The sequence below is a fragment of the Drosophila teissieri genome, chromosome 3L (genome assembly GCF_016746235.2).
Source record: "Drosophila teissieri strain GT53w chromosome 3L, Prin_Dtei_1.1, whole genome shotgun sequence".
Taxonomy (NCBI): domain Eukaryota; kingdom Metazoa; phylum Arthropoda; class Insecta; order Diptera; family Drosophilidae; genus Drosophila; species Drosophila teissieri.
The window spans coordinates 2,137,083-2,156,481 of record NC_053031.1 but is presented as its reverse complement, the minus strand read 5'-3'; the positions used below and the strand labels follow the sequence as shown (position 1 = coordinate 2,156,481).

General features: G+C 44.5%; 1 protein-coding gene across 10 annotated transcripts in view; it reads left to right on the top strand.

The window, feature by feature from the left end:
* The first annotated feature begins 182 nt into the window (after positions 1-182).
* Positions 183-19,399, top strand: part of LOC122618340 (muscle M-line assembly protein unc-89) — a 34,521-nt gene continuing 15,304 nt past the window's right edge. For 2 of the 10 annotated variants that reach the window (XM_043794729.1, XM_043794724.1), the window contains exons 1-10: positions 1,514-2,170; positions 10,191-10,313; positions 10,370-11,677; positions 11,965-12,306; positions 13,434-13,610; positions 13,878-14,633; positions 15,069-15,140; positions 15,959-16,153; positions 16,267-17,692; positions 17,792-17,952. In XM_043794729.1, coding sequence (XP_043650664.1) covers positions 1,811-2,170; positions 10,191-10,313; positions 10,370-11,677; positions 11,965-12,306; positions 13,434-13,610; positions 13,878-14,633; positions 15,069-15,140; positions 15,959-16,153; positions 16,267-17,692; positions 17,792-17,952 — 4,920 coding nt within the window. In that variant the 5' untranslated portion in view covers positions 1,514-1,810. Of the gene's footprint in view, positions 309-1,513; positions 2,171-10,190; positions 10,314-10,369; positions 11,678-11,964; positions 12,307-13,433; positions 13,611-13,877; positions 14,634-15,068; positions 15,141-15,958; positions 16,154-16,266; positions 17,693-17,791; positions 17,953-19,399 lie in introns of those variants that run through there. The other 8 variants (XM_043794730.1, XM_043794723.1, XM_043794722.1 and 5 more) reach the window with 7 other exon arrangements.

The following is a 19,399-nucleotide window of genomic DNA, read 5'->3' as shown; positions in this document are numbered from 1 at the left end:
TTTTCAAAACTGAGCTTAACGAGTGTCGAAGAGATCAAAACAAGAGAACCCCGAACCTGCATGATTGAATTGAGCGAATCGGTTAAGTTTCATGGGCCGCACGCTCTTCTCTTTCTGATCTGCTGCCATCCGTAGAATCTGCTCAGTCTTCGGTCTCCGGTCTTCAGTCTGCGGATCTTTGGTCAGTCTTGTTCGAAGTTCGCGGCGTTCGGTTGTTCGGCTGTTGGGAAAGCGGCGCGCGCGTTTTCATTTTCCACATCTCATCCGCTCGAATAATGTGCGAATAAAAACATATCTATGTAAATTAAGTTAGTCAGAAAACAAGGAGGAAGACAATAAATTTGGCACTTCAAAAAAAAAGTGAAAAGAAACGTAAATTAATCAGCCATAATTTGCCCAGAACATTTTTGACATTCAAAAATGCTTGGCGCTAGTTTTTTGCGTTCATTCGTCTGAAGATGAAATCAACAAAGTGTGCTAAATTTATTGTTGTTGTCGAGAATATTCAGTTTTGTGACGACCCTCACAAAGCAAAAACAAAATGTTTAACAAATCGAAAACGACGCAGAATGCGCAAAAAAGTATTTTTCAAAAATTTTCGGTGACTTGATGCATTGAGAGCCTATTTGTTTGAGTCATTTGCACTTTTCAATATATATCCTATAACAGTCCACGCCCCAGAAAATTTCAATCAACAGTTTTGCTTTTTTTTTGTTTTTGAAATTTTTGGACAACAACATATGGAAGCAAAGCATTTCCTCAATTGCGCTAGTGTAAACTTTTAAAAAGGGAACTTGCTCTTCCCAATTTTTTTGTTCGCTGTTTATTTTTAGCCAGCGCAAAGTACAATTAAAATAGTTTACATTACGCCAGCAACGGCGGCGACTATTAAAAATTGAGAGAAACACCAAAAATTACCTAATGGAGGCAGCTGGCTGCACACGAGCATACGCGGCGTATGCGTAATGTATTCAAAAATATCGAAAAATCAATGAAAAATGACTGACTGCCGACGACTCCTGCCAATGCAATTGGCACATGTTACAGATTTGACGCACATCCATGCGTTTTATCTGTCTATATGCTATTAGCTATACTCGTAGTAGCCTGTATCTGTATCTGTAGCATCCCAGTATCTGAGTATCTGGGCTAGAACAACAGTTTAGCTTCGTGGCAGAAATCGCCGCAAAAATTACTCAATAGTTTGTTGTTTTAAAAATAAACGCGAATCGAGCATTGTCTTTGAGTTTTGGTGGGGCGAGGGGCAACTGGGGTTCTACAACGAGACTAGCACACGCATCAAAGGCAATTTTCTCAGGCTCAATATGCAAAAAGTACACACGATTCTCTCGGCTATATGGCCATATATATAGACACTACGGAATAATAAACAGACACTAGAGCGACAGGGAGAGCGCGAGTATGAAGTCATAGTCATCGCGGCGGGCAAAAAGAATTCTCCGTTTCGAAAATCAACCGATTCGCGGAGGTTCTCAGACGATCGCCGGCGTTGATAGCGCTCGCAACGAACCGAAGGAACCGCCGAATCGAATCCCCTGGCTATAACTAACCCAATAAATTAAATCCGAACGCGAGTGACTCAATCTAATAGTTCCACTTTCGAGCAGAGTTCAAAATGCAAAACACGCGACACAAGCAGGGGAAATAAGCTAAAATACGAGAAAAACTAAACGACAGAGATTATAAAACGCCCACGTAAAACACACCAAGCTACAAGCACTCAATCCTCGAAAGTTAGTCGAAAGAAAAAAAAAAGCGTAGAGAAGAGCAGATAGAAAGAAAAGCAACCATGGAACGCCGCCAAGCCCTAGACTCATCGATGTCTTCGCTCTACTCGGTCGCCTCCTCCTCGAATCCCAATCCCCGCCAGCCGCACACCGGCCACCAACTTCAGACGCAGCAGTCCCAGCAGTCCCAGCAATCTCAGCAGTCCCAGCTAGACGCCTTCAATTATTCAGCAACAATGTCATCATCGTCGCCGACTCCAAGTCAGGCCATGTCCACAGCCATGTCCACGGGCACGGGCACCGGCAATGGCACCGGCACCACCCACACCACACCGCCATCCTCCTCCTCCCTCAGAGCCACCACCATTGGCACCGTTGTCGTCCGATGCGGACCCATCCAGCTGGTGATAGCGCTCCTACAAGTGAGTTGTACTCTTGTTGTACCCCGCAAAAACAATAAAAATAAGACTCTAAAAACGAAACCAAACAAAACACACGGCAAAAAGGCCAAGAAATGGGAAACAAACATGAAGAAACATTTATCTAGATACGGGAGAAGTGTTCGGAGAAAGCTCTTGAAGTGCGCTAAAATTTATGCGGAAGGCGATCTGGGAGGACTCCGAAAGAGATTTGGGTCGGGGCATTGGGAGATATTGAACAAATCATAAATCTAGGAAATGCAGTCAGTTTTCCAAAACACAGGAAAACATCTAGGATAAGCTTTAGTCATTGAAAACCCTTAAAAAAACAGTTGCATGCGTTGCATGTTTATGTGAAGCTATAAAAAAATCATAAAAATCAATTAAGTCAATATCAATCAAGTAAATATACTAACCTTTTTTCAATATAAATGAGCTAATCATTTGAATGACGACATAATCGTCGCTATTAAACATTTTTACTTTTTTCTGTTCGCGTAGTGTGGCAAAACAAGTATAACAGATGCAGAAAACAAAGTATTGAAGTTTAAAAGGCACACTATCTCTAATTGTTATCAAACCATTTATCAATCAAGTCACTATAAAACAAGAAATGACTATTATTAAATAGTCCAGCCTCCATCAAAGCACATGTTTGTTACAAATCGTGGGCCACCACATTCGTCATTAATTGATAAATTCCTATAATTATCCCGTAGCTACCCCCCAGATATAAGGCAAAACTATGTGACTTAAGCACTGAAACATTCATGAACTTCTAATGCCCAAAACTGGTTTACAATTTTCGATTGTTTAAACCGGCTTCCAGCAATTTCCGCGCCAATTAGCACTCGAACAACGAAAGCAAAAGTTGTTGATAGCGGTTATAAATATTTGAAAAGCGGCAGCAGAAAAACAAACGCCACAAAAGGTTCAAGGTTGTCTGACATCAGAACAAGACACAAAAGCCAACTAAACGTGACAAAAAGAAATGTATCTGCCAGATACTTTCGACAATTAGGCGCAGCTGCTACCTGTCTGGGTCCACTGCGACTTGGCTAAATCAGTTTCTTGAGAGAGAAACTTTATTTTGGGTCTTCTCCGCAGAATCTCCCCCTCTTCACCACCTTCAAATCGCTCGAACTTGAAGCTGCGACTTGAACTTGAGATTGAGAAACATTTCTGATGAAGCGCTACAAGTTTTATGCCCCGAAACCAAACACATTCAATAATTATGGGCATCGTTGTATGGTTTATGGTACATGGTTTGGACTAAGGGGAATGTGCCCCTTTTTGCACCAACTTTTCTGTTCATTCAACCAACGGTCCATTGAAATTTCGGTGTGCCACTTTGTGCCAATTTTTTCTCGCCATCAGAATAATAATTTTTGCTTCATTCGCCACTCGAGACTCACGGCTCCATGTGTTAAACATTTGATTTGATTTACCACTTTTTTTCACCCCCCACTTTTGATTCTGGAAATTATGCAAAAACATTTTACTGGCGAGCCTTTCAACACGTTTCTGCTGTATGCGTACTCGTGTTTCTATGAACTGAAAACTCGGGACCCCAAAAATATACAGATTTCTTTAAATTTCCGCTGGCCTGCTTGGAAACAGTATTGAAATTGGAAAACGAAACTGAAATGTTGCTTACCTGTCGTAGTTTTTGTTATTCTCGAACTGGTCCCAAAAATGCTGTTGAAAATAAACAAGAGCGATTTCTCTCCCTGCTTCTCGCAGGTAAACAAATTAGCAACGGAACAGAGCCAAAAAAAAGCTGAAATAAGAACAACAAATGAGTAAAAATAAATACACACAATTCCACAATAAAAGCCAAACAGATGTACATAAACACACGCAAAATGAAACAAATGTATGAGCTCAAAAATGTTCGATGAGCTCAGCTCGTTATTATTGTTATAAATTCCACGTGGGCGGTGGGCAATTTTTTCTAGGGGGAGCAAGGCGGCGGAAGTTCTTTAAACTTTGTGCTTCAGCATAAGATTAAGGAAACAATAAGTTGGACGAACCCTCTTCGTCCCGCGGCCCCTTGCTTAAAACTATGCAAATATGTCAAAAGTTTCCTTCCTTTCTGGGTTTATTTTTCGAAACAGGCAACAGACAATTCTTTCAGTTAGTTTTCCTCAACAGAAAGAAATTACAAGTAGAGAAATATTGTATTTTAGTATAACAACTTGACAAGGAGCATTTTTCAAGCATTTTTAAATGCGACTATTTCCTTATTAATTTTTCCTTTTTTTTAATATTTTCTCAATTAAGACATTTAAACTTATAAAACCAATCCTTAGAACTAAGCTATTATTCTTTCTGTGTCCCCATACTCCAACTCACAACAAAGTTGAGTTATTAAGATTTTGAATGTTAAGTGCTGGCAGAAAATATGAATATCTGCCAAGTTTTTAGTGGCACAATGCGATTTTGTGGTGACTACTTAAATGACATTTATTTGCCTGTGAAAAACAGTTGAAGATATTCCGTTGAAAGAAATGTCTAAGACATGTGGTAAGTTCCACGAAGATACAAAGTACGTTGTCTGTCGGCAGAGCGTTTAATTGGATCTTTATCTCCATGGGCATCCGAAATCATCTTGTATTAAAATCGCCCTGACATGATTTACATATCCCCGAAGGGAACTATCAACTTCTTGGATGGACCCCACCCAGAGCTAATTAACCAAGGCGATCCAACTTCTCGGCCATCCGGGCATCAATCTCAATGGATGATTCGCTTTTGGCTCTGACGCAAATTTCGATTACAATGTTTGTTGATGCAACACGAAAATATTTACAAGTGTTTGAAATGAGGGAAAAATGTTTTGGGCCTGGTTACAAAACGTTTCGTTTTATGTTCTTGTGGCTCTGAAAATGAAAAATTAGCTTCAAGGCAATTAAAAGGCTGAAACAAACTGGAAAGAGAAACTTCAAAGGCAGCAGATTTACATGTTTGCTTAGCTAGACTCTCTCTAAATAAATAGATTTCCCGATCTTCCGATTTTCATTGTGAATGTGAGGCGTGCCACAAATGCTGAAGATCTCTTTAAATTGAATCTAATGCGCGAAACTAATTTGAGCCTTTGGTTTGGCCACAATGAAGCAATTGGGGCGCGACTGGCGACCTGCTTCGGATTTTGGATTTGTAGATTTTTAGATCTTGGGTCTGCGCAATCTCGAATCGCATCGAATCGCGGGCTTTGAATGCGATCTGCTCTGATTTGCACACGAGGAGGCGCCAGAGGAAGGAGGCGTAAAACTCTAATTGAATTTATGGCGTTTTCATTTGTAAAAGTGGCAGCATTTCACTCATAAATTGGCCAGACATATGAGCATGTACTTATGCCCGGCACTGTACGAGTTATGTATGTGCCATTTCCTTGGGCCTTTGGCGTGGGTGAAACGCCGCAGCTGCGCAGTGCGCTCTGTCTAATGGACGAGAGAGAGATGGCATCACGTGCAGCGAAAGAGACGGGCGATAGAAAGCCGCACCAAGGCTCAAAAGAAAGAAATGTTTACGACGCTTGGCAGGCACATAAATTTACGCATGAAAAGCTTGCGCATTCCGCCCGCTCTCCAAAGTCGCGGGATCCCATTTGGCCAGCGAACGGGCCAGAAACTGCGACTTGGTCGCGTTCAGGTCTGCCATTCAGTCACGTGACTGCGATTTGTCACTGTGATTTATGATCGCTGTTTCGAGGCGAACGGCAAGGGCATGGTTATAATTTTCTAGTTTGCAATATTGTCAATTCAAACAAAAACAATTCTCTTTTTAAAGTAAAATATATCAGTTTGAACAATAATATTTTATTTTAAGATTTCTTGTAAGCTCATTGCTCACTAGCTATAATGAGAGGTTTTAACCTAAGTGGTTACAACATTAAAAAGAGGATATAAATCCACTTCTAATGCTGGCTTAAGAGAATCTATTCAAGCTGTGACTTCGATGGCACTTCTTCATTTGCTCGATGGCGTGTCACGGGGAATTGGCCGTAAATCTTATCAGTAATTGAAAAATTCCAGACCTAACTGGCAGTATCCAACACCAAAAGCGACTTCAACGTTTTCGAGCGCTAAAAATAATGTATTCTATGCGCAGACACAGACGCAGTCGCCTTCTCTTTGCCGTTTGAGTTTGGCTTGGTGTTGGGGAGACTCAGATGGGTCTGCGGATCGGATTGGGGCATGAGGATCGGGATCCACTCTAAAGCCGTCTATCGGTGGGTTTAATGCAGCTGCTACTTAGCGAAACTGACAAAACAGTTTGGCACGCACTGATTGATAAGCAAGGAAAGCGGCTCATGGAAAATTATTCATAAGGGGTCTCTTCAGGAGAAGCATAAATTTGCAACGCTATCGCATACAGTGTCCTCTCATCAAAAACGTACGATACATAAAGGTATGGCACAGTGTCCTCTCACCATAAACGTACGGTACTTAAAGGTATGGTACGAGGTATTTTAAACCATACTTTGTATTTAACCATTTATTATCCCATTATCGCTCTTAATCGCTATGTTAAATGGGAAATTCTTGCATCGAACCAATAGAGGCATACACATTCAATTTCATGGGATGGTTTCAAAGCAAATACCCCGCAATTTCCGCTTTCCGGGGGTCCACTGTAGGGGATCCAGCTGCTGTAATTACCGGAGTGGAAGCGACGGCTCGCTGGTTTTCGAGTTAGAGACGCGAAATATATTGCATGTTTACATGGCAACTGATAGTCGCCGATAAACGTTCAATGAAAGTCGCGCGATGCAGGCGACTCCTGCTGCTGATGCTGCTGTTGCTGCAACTGGAAAAGCGCAACAGCAGCCAAGACGTTGCTGCAGATGCTGCGGATGTTGCAGATGGGAGATGCGAGTCGCGAGTCGCCAGTCGTGGCCAATAATTTGTAGAAACAATTATAGAAATTATCTTTTTGTTGGCTGCGAATTAAATTGAAATTTAAATTGCATTCGATGGCAGCAACAAGATTGCCCAATACGTGTACTCATAATTCGCCGTCGGCCTGGGAAAGTGCGACCTACAAAAACCTGAACAGAAATTGTTTTATGTTCGATGGTATTTATAGAACCCAAAAGTCTGACATCACTCTGGCACACACAGCTGATGATCGCGGCACAAAAGCTGAACCTCTGCTAAGTGAACAATAACAAAATAGCCAAATGCTTTGTGCGGTTTTTTGTTTTATGACAAAATCAAGTTAGGTTTAATGGAGGAGGCACAGGGTAAACGCGTCAGAGCGTGCTATCCACAAAACACCGAAGTAAGTTCAGTATATTCATTTGCATATGGGTATTTGTACAATACATTAATGCTGTTTGCTCTCCATCAAACCGCTCGCACACACGAATATTGATGCGGTTTTTTATTAGTCTGTTTATACACACTTTTTATGGCCCCAGTGGCCTATGTTTGATCAGGAGCAGAACAAACATTCACGAGCATTTGATTTATGTCGCTTTAATTAGCCAATTTCAATTTGTATTCAATTAGCTCACCTTTATTGGAGCACTCGCACAGCCGCAAAATGAAATTGTTGCAAAAAGCCAAACATGCGATGCGTAAATGTACCTAAATTGCATATTAATAGGCAGATGAGAGGCATTGGATTTTGGGTCAAGGCTGGCTGGTGAACTTTTGCGCTGAAATGTTCGTTCTCACAAATGTGCTAGAAAGTATATTTAAATCAGAACTCACAGAAAATGGGCATTGCATTTCAATTAATAACTGTTTATGAGAAATCTCCAGGATTTTCAAGTAATTGCTCACCTTACATGTAGCTATCTGGCCAAGTAAATCAGGTAGAACAAGCCAACGCCTTCGCAAATTGCGATTCGCAATTAAATCGCTGATCGGCGATCGGTATTTGGGATATTGTAGCCAATGGCCGTAATGAAAGAGCCGAGAAGGCCGGCGCTCTATAAAAATGCGCAATGATTTCACACAAAACGATAGCAGCAACAACAACGGCCACAGCATCGAGGTAATTTCATATCGAAATCGTGTTCTATCCCCTCCGCAAAGTATTAATTTAAAAGCCAAAAACGTGTTTCACGCTAAGCGCCTCAAAGAGGACGCTTGTTGCCCCTATCCCGCCATCCTTCTTGCCTGAATCATTCTGTCCGGCTTTGGTACAATCAGTGGTGGATACCCTAACGCGATTTGAAATGCAGAGGTTCAATAATTAATTCCATAATATTGTCAGATGACGACCAAATAGCTGAAATACATATTCCATCTGTCAGAACTACCAAAATGTGATTGGACTTTGAAAAAGATAAAGCAGATCGGAAAGGGTATTGCGGTGATCGTTAATCTGCCCGTGCATTCCATTCCAGGGTGTTATTGTTTTGAACCGCCATTGGGGCTTTCGGCATTATATCATCGCCGTCATTGCCGTGGATTGCCGTCTGTGTTTGGGGGCAAAAGCACTCCCACTCCGACGTGGCCACGATCTTGGAGCACTTCCGCCATGTGGAGCTGGCTGCACAAGTGCCGGGCGAAGACGCTTCTAAATGTCCAAATGCACATTACGAATCTTAACGGCTGGGTGCGTGTTTGTGTGCCACTTGAAATACGATTCAATTTCGCAATGAGTGACGTATGTTTGTGTGGTGGGGGGAAATAGTGAGGCGCCCGTCCATATGCATAATGGTTTATTTTATGCTTTATACGTACATAAGCTTAGTTATGGTCGGCCTGTTCATAGTGATGTCATGCCATTTATGGTTCATATTTCAGTTAGACGACGTGATTATTCCCCCCTTCTCGCCCTGCCGCCCGTTACACTTCATAATTTATTCATATTTTCGAGAATTATTGGTGTGTGCATATTGAAAACTCACTCACGTAGCATTGAGTCAGTGACTTCGACTGGTTTTTCTAATCGGTTTACATCGCTGCCAGTGGGGCACACAATTTAATTTAATAGCCCGGTTATTAGTTTGTATTTTAAATTGATTAATGGCAGTCGCAGATCAAAATCGAAACCCTTGAGCGACTAAACTGGAAGTCTACAGCGCAACATCTGTGGCAAGAACCACTTTTAAATATATGTATTTTCAATAAGTAACCTAAGAAAAGAAGGATACAACTTATATTACATATTTATATAGGAAAAATATCAAATCCGTTCATAGTGTTGGTGACTAAGAAAGTTCCGTTTATAGAGGTACGACTGTACATTGCCCAAAACATTTTCGTCGAACAAATTAGCGCCCACGCAGCTTTCCCTAGACATAAAATCTAAGCAGTGGCTAGACCTTTTAACAGTTTGCGAGCCATCAGCCAGGTTCTTCATGGTTCGCCATGGCATGTGGCACTTTTCCCCAGCTCCAGCTGCATCTCCATCGACACATGCTCATCCCAACAGGAAAAACTAACGGATGCCATTACCATAAACAGCCGATGCTGACCTTCATTGCAATCAAACAGAGCTGAGGTTGTGGTGCCACTTCTGCTACTTCGGCTACCTCAGCTACTTCTGCGAGTTCGGAGGCAGCTTCTGGTGGTGCTACCAAAATTAGAAGCGGCTTCGGGAGCAGGTTTGCTTTTCCCTCGCTGCACGAGATCATCGCACACGTCTCCTGGCCTCCGATGTCAACTGCGAGCCGCATGAATGGGAATGCAGCCGGCTGCTGGGAGCCCAGGAACGTGACTGGAACGGATTTGGGGGCAGGCGAGGAATGCGGCGGACCCTTGTGGGAGAAAATCTTCGAATTGCGCATGTCCCATGCGATATCCCTGGGAAATGCGAAATAGCGTATGGGATCTTGGGTGCTCAAGAAGTATAGAATGCCCAATCGATATTGCAATAATATACTATAAGGAAACTTTAAATAATTATAACCGGGGGAGAATCTTTCGTTGTACTAAAGAAATTTAATTTGGACAAAAATGAATGAGAGAATGAATTAAACAGTCTTATTCCTACTATACTTATAAGACACACTTAAATCCACTTAACCAAGAAACATCTTAAACGCCATCAACTCTTCCAGAGTCCGGAAAAGATCTACATCAAAGTGGTGGAACTGGAGCCAAAGATCACAGCGCTTGGAGACAATCTGGACGAATCTCTGCGCATGCAAAGGGAGCATGATGAAACCCTTCGCAACCTACAGGTAAGTCCATCTTCAATATCAATCAAAACATTTTAACAAACTCAAACCCCTTTCAGAGCCTGCCGGGGCCAATGGATGAGTTCGTCCAGAAGGCGGACAAACTGTTGGCCAGCAAGCGCATCAGTTCCGAGCTGGTCAATGCCATGGCCGATACACTCAACATCATTTGGCAGGACATACTGAATCTGCTGCAGGATCGTCAGCACCTGCTGATACTGTGCACACAGTTTCACGATAAGATGACGCAGTGCTTCAGGAAGATGGACCAACTGGAGTTGGCCTGCGAGGAGACACTCCATCCACCGGATGTGCCGCGTGTCCAGGAATTCCTCAACAGATTCAAGCAGCTGCGGATAGACATGCTCACCGGTGTGATGGCAGCCCTGAAAGATGGCAACGAGCTGCTGGCGCAGCTGGAGGAGTTGGAAAAGCTGGAGACCCTCGACACAAGACCGGAGCACATTAAACGAGACGCAACGAGGGCCGTTCACCAGGTTCAGCAGTGGTTAGAGGCCCTGCACGACCGGAGAAACTCCCTGGAACTCGCCTGGCAGACGAGGAAAATCCAAATGGAGCAGTGTCTGGCATTGGCTTTGTTGGGTAGGGAATTAGTCGACCTGGAGGCGGCTCTCCAGCAAGCCAGGATGGAGCTGAATACCATGTACAGCCTGGGCGAGTGTGAGCACACGGCCAATGAAATGCTCACCAAATACAGGGAGTGGAAACAGCAGGCCCTGCTCCTCCGGGATCGAGCTCTCAAGATCACGCGAGCCAAGGAGAAGGTCCAGTCCGCTGGTCACTTCACCGAAGAGGACGCATGTGCTAGGGCTTATGCGGTCTTGAGTGGCTGCACCGAGCATTTGGATCTGGTGGATCAGCGGGAACACTGGCTGCATCAGTCCCGAGAGTTTTTCGCCAAGGCTGAGCACACTGTGAGTGTTCTGGAGAAACTGGAACTGGAGCTGACCAGCGTGAAACTACCGCCTCATTCCCCGGAGAGCTATGCCATGTACTCCAAAGTGGATCGCGATGTTCGCAACTTTACCGAGGAACCTTTGCGCTTGGGCTATGGCATTCTCGACGAAGTGGGACGCACTCAGCCGGAGACTCAAGGTGTGAAGAGAGTCCTTGACGAGCTGGAGAACAGGAAGACTTACATCCAGGGAATCTGCGCCAACAGCAGCGAGGATCAGCAGAAGGTTCAGCGAGCATTAAGCGAATTCCTGAGCCACCACAATGAGCTCTTGGCCTGGCTGAGAGCCTCCGGCCAACTCCAATTGCAGCAAAGCGTGGATATGGGCTCAAATCTCCAGCAGGCCAAGCAGTTCCTGCTCCAGCACCATGAACTCATGCAGGATCTCGAGGTTTGTGGTTTGGAATGACCCACAATATTACATATTTATATGTGTCTCCCATATCCTTAATACTATTAAGCTATACTTAGAACTCACTTGAATCAGACTACCTACGAATCGAAAATCTATATACAAAAATGGTTCGAGAAAAGTTTGTAGACCGAAATGCTTTATAAGGAGTTTCTTTACGTATGTTGTGTGATTCAGGTACTAAAAAAGAACGCCTACATTTATAAATTATTCTGCTGAAAGAGAAAACTAAACTAATGACAACAATCACCTTGATTACCCCCTAGATCAAAGGCGAACTGATTAACCTGCTGCTCGAATCCATCAAGGTCCACCTGGAATCCTTGAGTCCGCAAGAGCGCTACGATGTGGACTCCAAGGCGGAATCTCTGCACAAGCACTGGATCGAACTCAAGGACCTGGTCCTCAAGCGCGTGGATTACGTGTCCTTGCTGATAGACTTCTTTGAGCTGGCCAACGAGCTCTCCAGCCAGCTGGACAACTTGCAGCGCCAACTGCAGCAAACGCCAGACGAGCACAAGCTGCAATTCCTCCAGGCCACTTGGACGGGCATCGCATCCACCTTCGGAGAGCTGAAGTCCCGCGGACAGCGATTCATCAACCTAAAAGTCTGTATCGGGGGAAGGGACTACCGACTGACCTGACACACTCCCTGCTAGTTCCTAAGTTATTTAATCTAAGTTTTTGAGGAATTCTCTAATGTCAGGGCGGCGCTGTTTGATTATGCATGCTGCACTCTGTTTATGCTTCATCTATGCTCGCAAACTTTGCTTTTGGAACAACTAACTGCTGACAGCTGGCGCATTTGCACGCTGTCCATCAGCTCCCAGAAGCAGCTTGCTGACGCTGCACAAACAATCGCGAAAGGTTGGGCAAGAAGGGGCATTCCGACTATGGCAGCGCGTTGGATATCTGGGATGTACACTACACAACAACTTTGATTTTTCTTTGACCACAGTATCGAAAAGCATAATAATCAAATGCGCACAGAGGTGCTTAAAAGTATGCAACATTAGTCGAAATTACAAATATTCCAATTATTTTACATTTTAAAAGCAATTCTTTAAGTGTAGATTTTGATTTTTGCACAACTATGTTCACTCTCGGTCATTTTCACAGGGTATTGCAGTTCGCCACTCCCAGCTCTCCACTTGTATTTTGCCAGCCCGCTCGGGGACTATAAATTATAAACAATATGATTTGCTTGCCCATAAACATGTATTCAAAACGACAACGTCATTTCGCCCCATACGTGAACATAAAACCGGGAAGATGCGGCCAAACAGGCGCAAAAGAAAATTTTTGAAATTAGAAATTTCGCTCTTTGCGGAGATTCTGCCGCGAGTTTTGTGCGTCGAGAGTTGTTGGCTCGACTCTATGCGACTCGACTCGACTCGACTCGAGTTGAGTCCATAAATAAAGAAAGCAATTTGCGCTGCCGGGCTATAGATAGGTTGTATGGTGCTGGTCGGGTCGGTCGGATCTGGCCTGGACTCGAGCAGAAGCGGCCAAAGCGGCAGAAGTGGCAGTAGTGGCAGAAGGCAGCAGACCCTGGCCACAGTCAGTCACAGAAGCGTGCCACGCGCCGCCTTTTCTCGGAAAATTCCCTTCTTGCCCGCGACAAAGCAGAGCAGTCAAACAGAAAATAATATAAAACAAAACGCGACGAAAATCAAATAGAAATAAAAATAAAAATCATCTATTTCCATGCTATTTTTAACGGCGCGCCGCGCAGATTGTGGATCCATATCTCGAGACCAAATCCTCGGCACAGGCGGTGCAAGAGACGCTGAACGACTTCAGTAAGCGGCAGGTCGACGTGACGAGCAGTTTGGAGAATTGGACAACGAGCATTGCGGAGAAGCGAGAAGTCGAATATCTACTCGAGAAAGTCATGAGCGACAACGAGGAGGTGAGTGCGGGCATCGGGATCTTTGCGTTAATTGCGTCTAGTCAGGATTTTATAGAGTAAAAATATATATTTATAAATTTGCATTTCCCCGAGGAAGTTTGTGTGAAATGCATTTTGAGTGCCAATTAGATTTTGAGAGATTTTATGATTTGCCACCGTCTTCAGATCAAAGAATCTCCTTTTGCAAAGAAAGTACGCACCCTTTAAGCACGCCTATTCCCTTAAATAGTTCCCCTTAATATCCAATCTACATTTCCCTCTTTCAAGACCGTGGCCAAGAGCACCCAGGTGGACACGCAGCTGTATCCCGTCTTCACCTCCCAGAGCGTGGACTCCAAGCAGCTGTTGATCAGCACGCGCGAGAAGCTGACTAACGTGACCCAGGACATCGAAAGGGCACAGGATGAGATACAGCAGCGCATCCAGACGACGCTCGGCATCCAGACCAAGGATCAGCCATCGCTGGCCAAGATCGAGCAGGTGATCAACAATCTGCGCATGCTCAAGGCCAAGTTGGACGGCATCAAGTACGATTACCGCACTTTGGTGGAGAGTGTGGTTCAGTTTCTGGAGAACCTAGTGCAGCTGCGTCGCGAAATCGACGACTACTTCGCCAGGCAGCAGAAGGAACCCGCATCCGGCGCGGATCGCAGCATCGCGGAGCACGAGAAATTCCGCGATCAGTGCATGGATAAATTTAGATCGCTAATCACACAATCCGAACTGCTGATCGATCGGGTGCGCGTGCTGGAACCGCCGGGAGCCCGGGAAATCGACACCGACCGCATACTGAAGCTGCTCGAGAACCTGCGCCTGCACTTCGAGTCCAACAGCAGCGCACGCATGTCCACCCTGGAGCGTCTGGAGAAGATCGAGCAGTTCCGCTCCGATCTCGAGGACATCGATCGCAGCCTGGACAGCGTTAGCCAGCAGCTGCACGAGATCAACAACCAGAGCGTCGACAGTCTGGCGGCGGCCAAAACCACGTCGCTGGCGTTTGAGTATTTTGAACGGACCATAGAGGTGAGTGAACTGCCGGCGATCGGCGTATTGAGGTGGGTTAAGATCATTCGGATCGGGCGATGGGCGCAACTATTTATCTCTCTGGGTAAACAAGATGCAACAAAGTGTTGAAGTGCAGGGGTTCTGTTAGTTCTCGACTGCAACTGCTGACTACAATACGAAGTAGAACTATAATCATACGATATACAACCACTAATGCTAGAAAAGACGTTCATATGTACAACAAGATTTATTTTAATATTTGGAAATGAATGACTTATGACTTAAACACAAATTCAATCGCAGAAAACCACAAAGTTTGAGAATAATTTATAAGAGGGAAAATTTACATATTTTCTTTTATGATGACAACACGCGACGCCGAACAGATCTCTAATAGATTTTGAGTCGACTTTGATGGGCTTAAAATTATTGAATGATCTAATCCCATTCTAGTGTTCAATGCCCAGGCAATTGAAATCAACGCATCATCAGCGACGCTGGGGCCAAACAGCCCACACGATCGAGGTAGCAATAGTCATGGATATATAGCTATAGATCATAGATGTATGGATGAATAGATACAGATTACAGATACAGATACAGACCGGATCGATCCCTGCATGCGACAGAGTTGTGTGTTGGTCTTTATTTTATTTTTGCATCACTTCCCGCTTACCCTTTTGGGCGGATGGGTGACCACCCATCCAACTGGCAGTCCCACAGCATTCATCAAATTTCCAAATGGGAAACGACGCACTGCCGGGATGACATTTCGAAAATATCGCAACTTTCAAAATGTTGTCGCTGTCAGCGGCGGGCGATGGGCTTTAGACAGACAGCGGCAGCTGTCGTTAGTTTGTAATTAAAAACTCTGGGCCAGATACATGAAATACAACTCAGAGATACGGATACAGCAGATACAGTAGGCCAAAACAGAAACACATTCAGACCACTTTCTAATGCACTTATACTTGCTGTTGGGCATTTGCTGTTATAAATTGCTTCTGGCGTTCCAATTTTAATGACCAGCTAATCCAAAGAGCAGATGGGTGTGGAAAGGCACAATTTTATTTAGTTCTCCCAAATTATTTCCGATAGGCATGTCCAAAATAAAATATACACAAACTTGCGTTTTTGTACGAGCTATATACATGCATATATATTAAAAGAGCTTCTAAACATTTTCTTCTGTGTAAGAGAGTATATTCACGCTTGGCTGCACTTCGCCTAGACACACTACGCTTTAGTTGCTGCCTAATGGGTTAATTCGCTGGCGATAAGTGCATATTTTTTCGACTGTCTCTAAAGATTACCACATCACTTGTCTCACCCACACAAAATAGCTGCTCGAGAAGCGGATCGAGAAGTTTACGGAGTCCACGAGCCAACAGCTTTTTATTACCAATCCCGAGAGCGAGCGCTACGTCAAGGACGAACTGCGCAAACTCAACGACAAATGGCAGAGCTTCAAGGATCAAGTGAAGCAGAAACGAAAGAGCCTCAACCAGGCGACCGACTTCTTCGAGGTGGTCGAGAAGGTGGGTAATTAAAATCCCATAAATTCGTTGTAAATATTCATTTATAGATTCACGAGCTTCATTCATTCTTAAGTGTTGCGTCCGATGTTAATAGCCTATTAATATTTCCCCAGATCGACGCGGAGTACCGTGAGATTAGCTACTTCTACACCAGCGTGTCCAACAAGGTTCCATATCTGCGCGATTCCGTGGAAGCGGGAAATCTGGTCAATGATATCGAAAACTATGTGACCAGCCGGGAGGCTGCTCTACGCTCCAAGTTGGATAGTGCCTCGCAATGTGCCCACGATATGAACAAGGTGTCGTCTCTGTACAACGATGTAATGAACATCTTCCAGTCCTTCATCAAGCTCAAGATGGACATCAATGTGGTGCAGGAGAGGCTGAAGCACGAGCAGCGCCAAAAGGAGCAAATGGAACGGGATGCTCGCGACCAAGCCGAACGGCAGAAGGCTATCAAGGAAGCGGAGGCCAAGGAAAGGCTGCACAGAGAAGAGCAATCCCGCCTGGAGAACCAGCGCCAGCAGGCGGCCATTGAGCAGGCTCAGCGGGAATTGGCAGCCAGAGAATTGGCTCTGAGGGAGCAAGCTGTCCGGGAGGAGGAGGCTAGACTGCTGGCCATTCGGGAGCAGGCCACTCGAGAACAATTGGCCAGGGAACAGGCTGCCAGGGAGGAGGAGTTGCGCATCCAATCGCTCAGGGAGATTGCCCGCAGGGAAGAGGAAGTGCGCCTCCAAAATATCAGGGATGAGGAAACCCGCATTCGCCGCGAGGAGGAGGAGCGCATCCGTAGAGAAAACGAGTCACGATCGAAGCGCGAAGAGGAAGCCCGCATCCAGCGTGAGGAGATAACCAGACTCCAGACCCTACGCGATCAGGTGGACCAGCAGCGAATTGTAACCGAAAACATCCGCAAGGACATTCAGGTTAACTCCATTTTCACGGAGCTGCGCTATGCCTCTCCGCTATTCACTCGTCCCCTGAAGGATGCAGTTACCCGCGAGGGAGACCGGTTCGTCTTCGAATGCGAGGTCACGGGAACTCCGGAACCCGCCGTGGAATGGTTCAAGGATGGCATCAGTATCCAAACTAATTCCGATTATCAGACCACCTTCGATAAGGGCATCTGCAGATTGGTCATCGAGGAGACCTTTGCCGCAGACTCAGCACGTTTCAGTTGCCGTGCTTCGAATTTGGTGGGTACTTGCGATACTAATGCCACTTTATCCGTCCGGGAGAATGCCGCCGAAGTGCAGTTGGTTCCACCACGGATCCTACGATTCTTGCAGAGTGGTAAGGCCACCGAGGGAAGCTCTTTTCAGTTTGCTTGCGTGGTGGCTGGAGTTCCCTTGCCCACCATTCAGTGGTTCAAAAATGACAAGTGCATCGACGATTCTCCGGATTACGTGATCAGCTACAACAACGGAGAGGCCACTCTGAAGTTCGAGGAGGTCTTCTTGGAGGACGACGCGGTGTACACCTGCAGCGCCTCCAATGCGGCGGGCATTGAACATTGCTCGGCTTCTCTGATTGTTGAACGTAAGTGGTATATTTTTTATATATAAGTTTAGGATTTCTAAAAAAACTTCCCCTTCGATTGCTTAAATATGATTCGTTATACTTTATCTCGTCTTTTAGCTCTGGAACCCACAGAGTTACCCAGTTTCAAGGTTCCCCTTTCGAATGCCATGGCGCGTGTGGGTCAGAAAATCAAGCTGGAGGCCATCGTGGGCGGAATTCCCAGGCCAGAAGTCTACTGGCTGCACAACGGCAAACCCTTCCAGCCGCGCGATTCCAAGGTGAGTTCGATGGCTGTTTAATTAGAAGGGCAAAAATCTCGTAAAATAAACTTGGCTGGAAATATTTCGCAGTGCATATATTCTTGAACATTTTTGATAGATCGTAATTTACGGAATTTATTTTTATATTTTTCTGCGAATGATTTGGTTTGTAGACTTGTTGCCAGTCGACCAATAATTTGTCCCCTTTTGGGATGCATAAATTAAAATGAACAGACAAAGTGTTGACATACGATTTAAAAAAAATTTGCAAGCATTTTAAACGGACAACTGAATGGTTTCGACTAGAATATTTATAATATATTTTACAAACACATTTTTTCCTATTTTTCCACTCATTAAGATTAGTCAGATAATTACAAGCAGAAAATCCAGCATTACTATGTACATTTTAATTGGTTTCGAAAGGAAACCCCCAAAGATTTCCGCCGACTTTCTTCCGTTTGTTTGCGATCAGACCCCCCTGCAAAGGGTAAACAAATGGAAAGGCATACCAGCTATACCAATTCCCCCAACTGTCTGGCTATTGACCATTTCCATTCCCATATACATAGCAACATTGTGTGTATCATATGAGAATCTTTGGCTGGAAAACCAGACTATATTCACATATTTTTTTGCGGTGGGCGTTGCATGTTCCAAAATTCGAAAAGAAATGATCCGACTGACGTCAGTCACGCATTTTTGCGCTCTCCCTCCGCCAAAGATGATCGCTGGTCAAACAGAACAAAATTCAAGGCAATCGTTTTGAAAACACGCCAACGCACTTTACGGACAGATAGTGCGCTGCATAGGTCGGTAGAGCATATAGTCGCCGTATAATAGTATAATAATAATATCTAATAGCTGCAATTTTTGGCAGCTTGTCCGTGCAACGAGCCATGTGAGCATGGCCAATTCAATTCACCACAGTCAGGCCAGGCAATTTGTTTATTGTGGGCGCCAACATTGTGTATACAAATGTGCGCACACATATTTGCAGATTTTCATTTTCATATTGGCAAAGAAGCGCAATGAAAACGAAAATCTGGGCGAAAATTAAAAATTGAGAAATGATTTCATTGGCCGCACTTTTAATTGCCGCCGTCGCAGCCGCTTGTTTGACAAAACATGATCTCACTTCTATTTGATGAATTAAGCCAATTCAATTATGCCAGCAAATCTTTGATTGTTCTCCATTGAAGCGTTGAACACCTGAACTCAGGTGCTTCCTGCAATTTGGGGCAAAACAAAGATCATTTGTTGTGGAAAAATAAACAAAACCTGCTCGCGTCTGCGCCTCCAATCCGCCGGATGCGCCTCATCCGTGCACATAGGCACTCGTAAATAAGATTTAAATCGGTGTGGAAAAGAAGGAAAATTAAATTGCAAAAAAACCACAAAACTAGAACGAGACGAAAGCATTCGAAATCCACCAAATTTTGTATCGGGGTGTGGTGAATAGCGA